Source organism: Anolis carolinensis, unplaced genomic scaffold (genome assembly GCF_035594765.1).
Source record: "Anolis carolinensis isolate JA03-04 unplaced genomic scaffold, rAnoCar3.1.pri scaffold_37, whole genome shotgun sequence".
Lineage (NCBI taxonomy): Eukaryota > Metazoa > Chordata > Lepidosauria > Squamata > Dactyloidae > Anolis > Anolis carolinensis.
Genome location: NW_026943846.1, coordinates 174,721 through 187,435, shown reverse-complemented (window position 1 = coordinate 187,435; position 12,715 = coordinate 174,721). Strand labels below are relative to the sequence as shown.

The 12,715-nt window shown below is 49.0% G+C and overlaps 1 protein-coding gene across 4 annotated transcripts in view; it reads left to right on the top strand.

Moving 5' to 3' along the window:
* The window catches only part of prkcb (protein kinase C beta), a gene marked incomplete at its 5' end in the record, with an annotated part of 126,555 nt that overhangs the window by 55,126 nt on the left and 58,714 nt on the right, over positions 1-12,715 (top strand). For all 4 annotated transcript variants that reach the window (XR_010001544.1, XR_010001545.1, XR_010001543.1 and 1 more), the window contains 1 exon segment: positions 4,211-4,384. Coding sequence is in view for 1 of the 4 variants with exons in the window: in XM_062966871.1 (XP_062822941.1) it covers positions 4,211-4,384 (174 nt within the window).

The following is a 12,715-nucleotide window of genomic DNA, read 5'->3' as shown; positions in this document are numbered from 1 at the left end:
GTGTTCAGTTCAATAAACTGGGTCTGTTCTGTGTGCCAAGGTTGGTCCAGGTCCATCATTGGAAGAGGTCACAGTTTCCCTAGTTGTGGGTGAACTACAACTCCCAGAAATGAAAGTCAGGTCCCCTCCAAACCCCTCCAGTAATCAAATTTCGGCATGTCAGATCTGTGTGCCAAGTTTGGTCCAAATCCATCAGTGTTTGGGTTCACAGTGCTCTCTGGATGTAGATGAACTACAACTCCCCAAAATCAAGGTAAATTCCCCCCAAAGACCTCCTGTATTTTTTGCTGGTCATGGGGACTCTGTGTGCCAAGTTTGTTTCAATTTCATTTTTGGTGGAATTTGGAGTTCTCATTGATTGCAAGTGAACTATACATCCCAGTACCTACAACTCCAAAATGTCCAGGCCAATTCCTCTCAAAACCCACCAGTGTTCAAATGTGGGCATATCGGGTCTACATGCCAAGTTTGGGGCATAAATGGGTATTTGCCATCCCGAAAGCTTCCTTGCTCCGACCCATGTGAGAACATAAGGGGAGCAAGTCGACTCTCCGAATCTGTTGTTGGTGTTTGGAGTGCAAAGCGAGTCAGTCAGAGGCGGGGGGCACCGTGTTTATTTCAGGATTAATTCCCCGCTGATGGAAGCCGTGGAGCGTCTTAATTGGCAAGGCGGCGGTGTTGGCGTGTCTCAATTAATGAGGCTGACGAGTCGAGAAACCCACCCGCAGGTGGGCCCTTCAGAGGGGAGTTATCCCTGCAAGAAAGGAGCCGTGGGAGCACAATAACAAAGCTCAGATATGGGAAAGAACCTTTCCCCAAATGGCAACCCCATATTCTGAGCATGCATGGAACAATGGAGTTGGGAGGGACCCTCAAAGGCCATCCAATTCAACTCCCATCATGCCAGGCAGGAAGACACAGTCCACACCCTCCCAACAGAAGGCCATCCAGCCTTTAAAGACCTCCTTCAACAGAGAATGCTTCACCATCCATTCCAGCTTGAATGTTTCCGTCTTGAAGATTAAAAGAATGCTAGATTCTTATAGTTGGAATAGACTCTCAAAGGTCTTCCAGTTCAATCTTCTTCTGACAGGAAGGAAAACACCATAATAATAATAATAATAATCATCATCATCATCATCATCATCATCATGAAAGAACAAATTACAGCAACAGCCAGAAAAATTGAAAGGTATGAAGCCAGAATCATCCAGTACAGACAAAATCAACTGTTTCAATCAGACCAAAGACGGTTCTACCAGAGTCTGAACCAAACAACAGACACAGTAACCATAAAGCCAGAGAAAACTGCAACAACAAAGTTCTGGAAAGAACTTTGGGAAAATAATAAAAACTACAACAAAAACGCTGGGTGGATAAAGGAGTTTAAAGGAAAATTCTCACAGAACAAAATGGAACAGATGGAAATAATAACTGAAATGATCAGCAAACAAGTGCAAAAAGTCAAGAACTGGACATCGCCTGGTAGTGATCAACTTCATGGATTTTGGCTCAAACATCTGATCAGTTTACATGGAAAAATGGCCCAACAATTCAATGAGATGCTGCAGAAAGGAAGTATCAGTGAATGGCTAACAACTGGAAGAACATACCTGATACAAAAGGATCCAGCAAAAGGAGCAGCACCAGGAAACTACAGGCCAATAACGTGTCTGCCCACTATGTTTAAACTACTGACTGGCATCATAGCTGACAGAATTCAAGACTATCTTGAAGAAAAAAACATCTTGCCAGGTGAACAGAAAGGCAACAAACGGAAAAGTAGGGGCACAAAAGACCAGTTATTGATTGACAAAATGATTCTGGAGAACTGTAAGAGCCGAAAAGCTAATCTTCACATGACGTGGATTGACTACAAAAAGGCCTTTGACTCACTCCCACACAGCTGGATCATCAAGTGCCTGGACGCCATCGGGATTAGTAAAAACGTTGGCACCTTCATTGAAAACATGATGGAGCACTGGAAAACTGAGCTGTTTGTTGGAAATGAAAGCTATGGACTTGTCAACATCAGGAGAGGAATTTTCCAGGGAGACTCATTGTCTCTTCTGCTTTTCATTATTGCCATGATCCCTCTGTCAACAATCTTACAAAAAACAAATCTCGGCTACCAAACATCTAAGAATTCTCACAAAATTTCACATTTGATGTACATGGATGACCTGAAGCTATATGGGAAAACGGAAACTGAAATCCAGTCTCTGACCAACACTGTCCGAATTTTTAGCACTGATATCAACATGGAGTTTGGTTTGGACAAATGTTCGACAGTGGCATTGAAGAAGGGAAAAATCATTGAAAGTGAGGGCATAAATATGCCCAATGGCCAAACAATAAAGTGTCACCAGCCAGAGGCCTATAAATATCTGGGCATATTACAGCTGGACAACATCAAGCATGAACATGTGAAGACTGTGGTCAGTAAAGAACACACAAAGGGTCAGAAAAATTCTCAAAAGAAAGCTCAATGGAGGCAACACCATCAAGGCCATAAACACCTGGGCCATACCTGTCATAAGATATACTGCTGGCATTATAAATTGGACACAGGTGGAACTGGACAATTTGGACAGAAAAACAAGAAAACTCATGACCATTCATCATTCCCTGCACCCTCGCAGTGATGTTGACCGGCTGTATCTGCCTAGAAGATCAGGGGGCAGAGGACTCTTACAAGTAAAACAAGCAGTCAAAGAAGAAGAACATGCCCTGGCAGAATATGTAAAGCAAAGTGAAGAACCTGATTTGACTAAAGTCAAAAATCAGAAACTCCTCAAAGCACAGCAGACAAAAAAACCAGTACAAGAAAACTGCACTACAAACTAGAGCTGACAGCTGGCACAACAAAACATTGCATGGAAAGTTCCTTGACAAAATTGAAGGAAAAGCTGATAAGGAGAAGACCTGGCTCTGGCTCACGAATGGGACCCTGAAGAAGGAGACAGAAGGCCTGATCCTTGCAGCCCAGGAGCAAGACATCAGGACAAATGCAATTCAGGCCAAGATCGAAAAATCAGCTGATGACCCAAAATGCAGACTGTGCAAGGAAACCGACGAAACCATTGATCATATCCTCAGATGCTGTAAGAAAATCGCACAGACAGACTACAAACAGAGGCACAACTATGTGACCCAAATGATTCATTGGAACTTATGCCTCAAGTACCACCTCCCAGCAGCAAAGAACTGGTGGGATCACAAACCTGCAAAAGTATTGGAAAATGAACACGCAAAGATACTGTGGGACTTCTGAATCCAGACTGACAAAGTTCTGGAACACAACACACCAGACATCACAGTTGTGGAAAAGAAAAAGGTTTGGATCATTGATGTTGCCATCCCAGGTGACAGTTGCATTGACGAAAAACAACAGGAAAAACTCAGCCGCTATCAGGACCTCAAGATTGAACTGCAAAGACTCTGGCAGAAACCAGTGCAGGTGGTCCCGGTGGTGATGGGCACACTGGGTGCCGTGCCAAAAGATCTCAGCCGGCATTTGGAAACAATAGACATTGACAAAATTACGATCTGCCAACTGCAAAAGGCCACCCTGCTGGGATCTGCACGCATCATCCGAAAATACATCACACAGTCCTAGACACTTGGGAAGTGTTTGACTTGTGATTTTGTGATACGAAAGCCAGCATATCTATCCTGTTTACTGTGTAATAATAATAATAATAATAATAATAATAATAATAATAATAATAATAATAATAATAATAACAACAACTATATTCTTGTATCCTGCCCCATCTCCCTGAAGGGACGTGGAGCGTCTCACATGTGGACCAAGCCCAAAATACACCACAAAATACAACGAACAAGGTACATTTAAAACATATAAACATATAAAATCAAAGGCATCTAAAATACAATAAAATGCTCACGATAACCAATACCCATACGATCCCTCCGGATAGATGTCCATCCAGCCTCTGTTTCAAAACGTCCGTAGAGAAGGAGACTCCAAGGTAGTTCTTACTATCATGATCTTCCTAATATTTTGATGGCACTCCTGGTGCCGTTATGCACCTTCGGAAACATAAGGCTTGATGTTGGGTGCAGTGGTGGCTTCGTTTTGGCTTTGTTCGTCTTGGAGCCCCTTGGGCCTGAATGTCTGAAGGCACTTTAAGTGTCACCTGCAGCCTTCTTGCCTATTGATCCTCCGTTTCCTCTCTTTCCGCAGGTGATGCTCTCGGAGAGGAAAGGCACAGACGAGCTCTACGCCGTGAAGATCCTCAAGAAGGACGTGGTCATCCAGGACGATGACGTGGAGTGCACCATGGTGGAGAAGCGGGTCCTGGCACTAGCCGGAAAGCCCCCCTTCCTGACCCAGCTCCACTCCTGCTTCCAGACCATGGTGAGACCCCTTCCGGCCCAATATAGGGACCTAAAGCATTGGCCCTACATGGGCAAACTAAGGCCCGGGGGTGGGATGCGGCCCCCTGTGCATTTACCTCAGTCCCTCCTCATTTTCCCTGTCTTCTCAGCATAAGGATAGAGTGGCTCACCGCATCCTTATGTAAAAAGGACAAGGGAGGAAGGCACGCAGCAGCCGAGAGTCCTCTGGAGTGCTCTCGGCCACAGCATGTCTCACCCTCCTCCCAGCATAAGGACAGCTCAAGGGGCCCCGTCCTTATGGCAAGATGACGGCCTGAGGAAGGCACACATCCTTATGTAGAAATAGAAAGGACAAGGGAGGAAGGCATACAGCAACCGGGAGTCCTCTGGAGTGCTCTCAGCCACAGCATGTCTCATCCTCCTGGCATAAGGATGGCTCAAGCGGCCCCATCCTTATGCCGAGAGGACGGCCTGAGAAAAGCACATATCCTTATGTAGAAATAGAAAGGACAAGAGAGGAAGGCATGCAGCAACCGAGAGTCCTCTGGAGTGCTCTCAGCCACAGCATGTCTCACCTTCCTCCCGGCATAAGGACGGCTCAAGTAGCCCCATCTTTATGCCAAGAGGACAGCCTGAGGAAAGCACACATCCTTATGTAGAAATAGAAAGAACAAGGGAGGAAGGCACACAGCAACCGGGAGTCCTCTGGAGCGCTCTCAACCACAGCATGTCTCATCCTCCTCCTGGTATAAGGACGGCTCAAGCGGCCCCATCATTATGCCGAGAGGACAGCCTGAGGAAAGCACACATCCTTATGTAGAAATAGAAAGGACAAGTGAGGAAGGCATGCAGCAACCGAGAGTCCTCTGGAGCGCTCTCAGGCGCAGCATGTCTCACCTTCCTCCCAGCATAAGGACGGCTCAAGTAGCCCCATCTTTATGCCAAGAGGACAGCCTGAGGAAAGCACACATCCTTATGTAGAAATAGAAAGAACAAGGGAGGAAGGCATGCAGCAGCCAAGAGTCCTCTGGAGCGCTCTCGGCCACAGCATGTCTCACCTTCCTCCCAGCATAAGGACGGCTCAAGTGGCCCCGTCCTTATGCCAAGAGGATGGCCTGAGGAAGGCACATATTCTTATGTAGAAATAGAAAGGACAAGGGAGGAAGGCACGCAGCAACCGAGAGTCCTTTGGAGTGCTCTCAACCACAGCATGTCTCATCCTCCTCCTGGTATAAGGACGGCTCAAGCGGCCCCATCATTATGCCGAGAGGACAGCCTGAGGAAAGCACACATCCTTATGTAGAAATAGAAAGGACAAGTGAGGAAGGCATGCAGCAACCGAGAGTCCTCTGGAGCGCTCTCAGGCGCAGCATGTCTCACCTTCCTCCCGGCATAAGGACGGCTCAAGCGGCCCCATCCTTATGCCGAGAGGACGGCCTGAGGAAAGCACACATCCTTATGTAGAAATAGAAAGGACAAGTGAGGAAGGCATGCAGCAACCGAGAGTCCTCTGGAGCGCTCTCAGGCGCAGCATGTCTCACCTTCCTCCCGGCATAAGGACGGCTCAAGCGGCCCCATCCTTATGCCGAGAGGACGGCCTGAGGAAAGCACACATCCTTATGTAGAAATAGAAAGGACAAGTGAGGAAGGCATGCAGCAACCGAGAGTCCTCTGGAGCGCTCTCGGCCACAGCATGTCTCACCTTCCTCCCGGCATAAGGACGGCTCAAGCGGCCCCATCCTTATGCCGAGAGGACGGCCTGAGGAAAGCACACATCCTTATGTAGAAATAGAAAGGACAAGAGAGGAAGGCATGCAGCAACCGAGAGTCCTCTGGAGCGCTCTCAGCCACAGCATGTCTCATCCTCCTCCCAGCATAAGGACAGCTCAAGCGGCCCCATCCTTATGCCGAGAGGACAGCCTGAGGAATGCACACATCCTTATGTAGAAATAGAAAGGACAAGGGAGGAAGGCACACAGCAGCTGAGAGTCCTCTGGAGTGCTCTCAACCACAGCATGTCTCACCTTCCTCCCGGCATAAGGACAGCTCAAGTGCCCCATCCTTATGCCGAGAGGACGGCCTGAAGAAATCACACATCCTTATGTGGAAATAGAAAGGACAAGGGAGGAAGGCACACAGCAGCCGAGAGTCCTCTGGAGTGCTCTCGGCCACAGCATGTCTCACCTTCCTCCTGGCATAAAGACGGCTTGAGTGGCCCTATCCTTATGCTGAGAGGACAGCCTGAGGAAAGTACACATCCTCATGTAGAAATAGAAAGGACAAGGGAGGAAGGCACAAAGCAACCGAGAGTCCTCTGGAGTGCTCTCAGCCACAGCATGTCTCATCCTCCTCCTGCATAAGGACGGCTCGAGCGGCCCCATCCTTATGCCAAGAGGATGGCCTGAGGAAGGCACACATCCTTATGTAGAAATAGAAGGGACAAGGGAGAAATGCATGAAGCAACCGAGAGTCCTCTGGAGTGCTCTCAGCCACAGCATGTCTCATCCTCCTCCCGCATAAGGACAGCTCAAGCGGCCCCATCCTTATGCCGAGAGGACGGCCTCCGAAAATACATCACACAGTCCTAGACACTTGGGAAGTGTTCGACTTGTGATTTGTGATACGAAATCCAGCATATCTATCTTGTTTGCTGTCACGACCCCGGCTACAGAGCGCCAATAACCATACGCAGAGGCCAGATTCTAACTAATATCTTTATTAAGGAAATATATAAGGTTAATAAAAGCAAATGTAAAAGTTAGTTCAGAAGCGGACCTTTCAGGAAAGGTCAAAATTAGTCCAAAAAAGCAATGTCCAATAAGAAATATTATGGTCCAAAGTTGTAATCCAATAACCGAAACACTCACTTTGCCAGGCAAAGTGAGGGGAGATGACAAGGTCCTTTAGTCCATAAACTTGAGCAAGGCTAGGAAATAACTTGATACTTGAAACAAGGCTTAAAACGTGGAACAAGGTAACTAGGAACAAGAACAAGGTCCGTGGAATAACTTGGTAAAATCCGTGGAACAAGGCAAGGATTGGTCCTGGGAAACAAGGCAAAGTCCGTAGATAAACAAAGGCTGGGAAGCAAGGCGAAGGCTGGATAGCAAGGCAAGGCTTGAGCAGGAGCGAGGCTTGAATCGGAGCGCGCTGTCCAGACACAACTCGCTCCGTAGGCTGACGAATTGACTCCGCGAAGTTACTACGCGGGTAAAACACCTATATAGAGTCAAACTTTCCCACCGAAGCAGTTCTCTGGGAATCAGAAACGAAAGCTAAACTCTGAGACCAGATGTTAAACTCCTTAAAGATTCTCACGAGAAGCAGTCTTAATTGGCTACATTCTTAGCTGCAATCCTCGCACTCCTGCGCGAAGCTGAATCCAAACTTCTCTGTTGTTTACAAAACTCCCGGCGCAAGAACACGGGAGAAGTAGGCTCTGGGCTTGTTTGACATACTTCTGGGAGACAACTTTCTTGCAGGTGCAAGGTTCCCAGATCTGCCTGGGAAAGATCTGGCTGAGAGGAATCCAGTTCAGACTGGGAAGGTAAAAAACCCAAGTTTTCATCTTCATCAGGAATTACAATGTCCTGAGCAGGACTACAAGGCCCATGGATCATCACACTATCCCCCTCCTCAAGGCCCCTCCCAAACTGGGACTCTCTCCCCGAAGCGCGAGGCCGCGGTTTGGTGGGATAGGTCTGATGAAAGCGACGGGTTAGATCAGGAGCGTGAACTGTGGAGGCGTCTTCCCAAGAGCGCTCCTCAGGGCCAAAACCCACCCAGTCAATGAGATATTGCAGGCGGCGGCGGTGAAAGCGAGAATCCAAAATGTCCTCAACCTCGAACTCCTCCTCCCCATTCATCAAAACAGGAGGGGGAGCTGGTTGGTCTGTATCAGGACGCACACCATCCGCCGGAAGGAGCAGGGAACGGTGAAACACTGGGTGGATGCGCATTGAACGCGGAAGTTGGAGTTTGAAAGTCACGGGGTTTAATTGCGCCACCACTGGATAGGGGCCAATGAAACGGGCATCTAACTTCCGGCAAGGGCGGTGGGAGGGCAGAAAGCGAGTGGACAGGAAAACCCGATCTCCTACCTTGATTTCGGGGCCCGGCTGGCGATGTTTGTCAGCGTGGCGTTTATAGTCCTCCTTGGCTTGGTCCAGTTGCTGGAGCAAAAGTTGTTGTACCGCTGTGAGTTCCTGCAGCCAATCCTCTGCTGCGGGAACTTCTGAAGTTTCAATGACAGGGGGAAAGAAACGTGGGTGGAAGCCGTAGTTTGCAAAGAACGGCGTTTCTTTTGTAGAAGCTTGAACTCCATTGTTATAAGCAAACTCTGACAGTGGTAACAGAGAAGCCCAATTGTCCTGTTGGTAGTTTACATAACAGCGAAGATACTGCTCCAAGGTGGCATTGGTGCGCTCCGTTTGCCCATCTGTTTGAGGATGATGAGCTGAAGATAAGCGAGAGTCTATGCCCAATAGTTTTTGTAGTGCCTTCCAAAAACGAGAGGTGAATTGAGAACCACGGTCTGTGACTAAACTCTTGGGCAATCCATGTAGTCTGAAAACATGTTGGAGGAATAGATCTGCAGTCTCTTTGGCCGTGGGTAGACCTTCACAGGGTATGAAATGGGCTAACTTGGTGAAAAGGTCCACCACCACTAGGATCGTGGTGAATCCACAGGAAGGTGGTAGGTCGGTGATGAAATCCGCAGAAATTATTTCCCATGGGCGAGATGGGGTAGGAAGGGGATGTAGAAGCCCTGAGGGTTTCTCCCTTCTTATCTTGGAGCGCTGGCATACTGGGCAGGTGTTGACATATTTTTCCACATCTTTGCGGATCTTGGGCCACCAAAAATCCCTTAGGATCAGATGCATGGTTTTAAATAGTCCGAAATGCCCTGCTGGTTTGCAGTCATGACACAGACGAAGCGCTTTTTCCCTGCCCGGTCCGGGTGGGATATAAACATGATTTCTATAGCAAAGCAGTCCATCTTTAAGCGAAAAGGGAAAATGCAGACCTTGGCGAAGTTGGTCCTGCGCCCAGGCATCTGCTTGCTGACTAGCCCTGATTTCTTGAGCACAGAGGGGTCCTGGAGTAGAGGAAGTTGAACCAATGGGAGTGGATTTGGTGTTCCCCACTGTGAGCGTGGCAAAGTTCTCGGGTTGTAGTAGTTGGGATTCAAAGGTCTCCTTGCGTCCTGCAGCGTATTCCGGTTTACGTGACAGGGCGTCTGCTTGCTTGGTTTGGGCTGGGGTCACATAATGGATCTGGAAGTTGAAACGTTCAAAGAATAAAGCCCAACGTTGCTGCCTCTGATTTAGTTTGCGGGCAGTTCTTAGATGTTCTAGATTACGATGATCAGTGTGGACCTCAATGGGAAATTTGGCCCCTTCTAGCCAATGTCTCCAAGTTTCAAAGGCTGCCTTTATGGCCAGTAGTTCTTTTTCCCAAATGGTGTAATTCCTCTCTGGTGTGGTTAGTTGACGAGAGTAAAAGGCACAGGGATGGAGGTGATCTCCCACCGGTTGTAAGAGTACAGCCCCAATTGCCACATCAGAGGCGTCCGCTTGCACCACAAAAGGGGTTCCAGGATTTGGGTGCTGTAGAATTGGCTGGGAGGTGAATAGTTTCTTTAGTTGCTGGAACCCTTTCTCTGCTTGATCAGTCCAGCGGAAAGGCTGCTTTCCACGGATGCAGCTAGTGATGGGGTCGGACCAGCGGGCAAAATCTGGAATGAACTTGCGGTAATAGTTCGCGAACCCCAAGAAACGCTGCACCTCTTTCTTGTTAGTTGGCGCCCGCCATTCCAATACTGCTGAAACCTTGGCTGGGTCCATGGAAAGCCCTAGAGGCGAGATGCGGTAACCAAGGAAATCTACCTCTTGTAGATCAAAGGCGCATTTTTCCAGCTTGGCATAAAGTCCATGATCCCGCAATCGTTGTAACACCATTTTGACGTGGTTCTCATGTTCTGATTGTGATCTAGAAAACACCAAAAAATCGTCCAGGTAGATTATCAAGAACCTGTCTAGATAGTCCTGAAAAATGTCATTGACAAAATGCTGGAACGTTGCGGGAGCTCCGCATAAACCGAAATTCATAACTCGGGACTCGAATAATCCGAATTTGGTCTGGAAGGCGGTCTTCCACTCGTCCCCTTCCCTGATGCGAACTAGGTTGTAAGCCCCCCGAAGATCCAGCTTGGTGTAAACCTTGGCTCCTCGAAGCCGATCCAGTAGATCCGAGATTAAGGGCAGGGGATAGCTGTTCCGCTTGGTGATATTGTTCAATGCTCTGTAGTCCACCACCAAGCGTAGTTCCCCTGACTTCTTCTTCACAAACATCACTGGGGAGGCGGCTGGGGATTGAGAGGGTCTGATGAATCCCTTGCGAAGGTTTGTCTCTAGGAATTCCCTGAGAGCTTCTTGCTCTGGTTCAGTCAGGGAGTAGAGATGCCCTCGCGGGATCGGGGCCCCCTCCACCAAGTCAATGGCACAGTCATAAGGTCTATGTGGGGGTAATTTTTCGGCTTCTTTCTCATTGAATACATCCCAATACTCGGAGTACTTCTTTGGCAAGGTGATGATGGGCTCGGTGTCTGTGGCATGGCAGACCTTGGCTACGAGGCAATGGTTTTGGCAGTACGGTGAAGCAAACTGCAGTTCTCTGTTGGACCAGGAGATGTTAGGGTCGTGGAGAGTCAGCCATGGAATTCCCAAAATCACAGGGAAATGGGGGACCTCGGTAACAAAGAAGGAAATCTCTTCCATATGTTCCCTTATCCACATCCTGGTGGGTTCCGACCACTGACTTACGGGCCCCGTCTTGAGGGGGCGGCCGTCTATGGCTTGCACCACACGGGCATTCTTGAAATCATGATATTGTAATCCCAGAGAGTCGGCATACTCTCTATCAATGAAATTGTTGGTAGCTCCAGAGTCTATCATGGCGTGGATCATGACGGGTCCCCTTTTTGCTGACCATAATGTGACCACGAGAAGGAACAGGACCCCGGTTGGCGGCTCTTGAATGGATTTTTTGACCGGGTTGGCGAGCCTCTCTACACCCGGTCGTTGGCTTCCCCCGCCGGCTGTGTGCCAGTCGGCTCAGACGCCTTCGTCTCCGTGGAGGACGCCGCCGCAAGACGGGCGGCAGGCTTCCCTTTGGCTGGGCACTCTCTGGCGAAGTGGCCCCCGTTCCCGCAGTACCAACAGAGGTTTAAGCGTTGACGACGGGCCTTCTCGGCGGCATCTAGTCTGGGACGCACATTGCCCAACTGCATCGGCACCTCCTCGCCTCCTCTGGGGTATGGGGTTGGCGGTGGGGGTCTCCACACTGGACGTGGCTGAACGCTGGCGAGAGCGGGGGGTTTTGCCCCGGCTCTACTGCCCTGGCCTCGAACCCACTGTTTCCTGTTGGCAATCATGACTTCAGCCCGTAAACATTGATCAATGAGTGCCTCGAGGGTCTGGGGAGGATCCACCTTGGAGATTTCTTCCAGCATTTCAATGTTGAGACCCTCCCGGAATTGTCCTCTGAGGGCTACATCGTTCCAGCCGGTGTTGTGGGCCAGCACTCGGAACTCGGCTATATACTGAGACATAGGTCTGTCTCCTTGGAAAAGGCGACGGAGTTTGTGACCGGCTGCCTCCAAATTGTCCTCGATTCCCCAAGTCTCCTTGAGGTGGTCCAAGAAGTGTTGCGCTGATCTTAGGTGTGGAGAGGCTTGGTCGAACAGTGCCGTCGCCCAATTGGCCGCTGGCCCGTCTAGAAGACTGTAAACCCACGCCACTTTGATGTCTTCTTGGGGAAACTCGGCATCACGGGCCTCTAGATAAGCTTGACATTGGCGACGGAAAACATGAACCTTAGAAGCTTCTCCGGTAAACTTGGTAGGCAACGCCATGGCCGGGAGGCGGATTCCGCGCTCCCGCAAGCCCTTTATTTCTCCATCCTGGGCGTTGAGTCTGTCGCGGATGCGATCCACTTCGTCCTTGCTGATGGTGTAGCTCAGTGGCTGCCCACCGGGCACGGTTCCGGTAGACATTCTGGCCGAGGTTAATTGGTGCTTAGGGTGGCGGAGTCAAACTGTCACGACCCCGGCTACAGAGCGCCAATAACCATACGCAGAGGCCAGATTCTAACTAATATCTTTATTAAGGAAATATATAAGGTTAATAAAAGCAAATGTAAAAGTTAGTTCAGAAGCGGACCTTTCAGGAAAGGTCAAAATTAGTCCAAAAAAGCAATGTCCAATAAGAAATATTATGGTCCAAAGTTGTAATCCAATAACCGAAACACTCACTTTGCCAGGCAAAGTGAGGGGAGATGACAAGGTCCT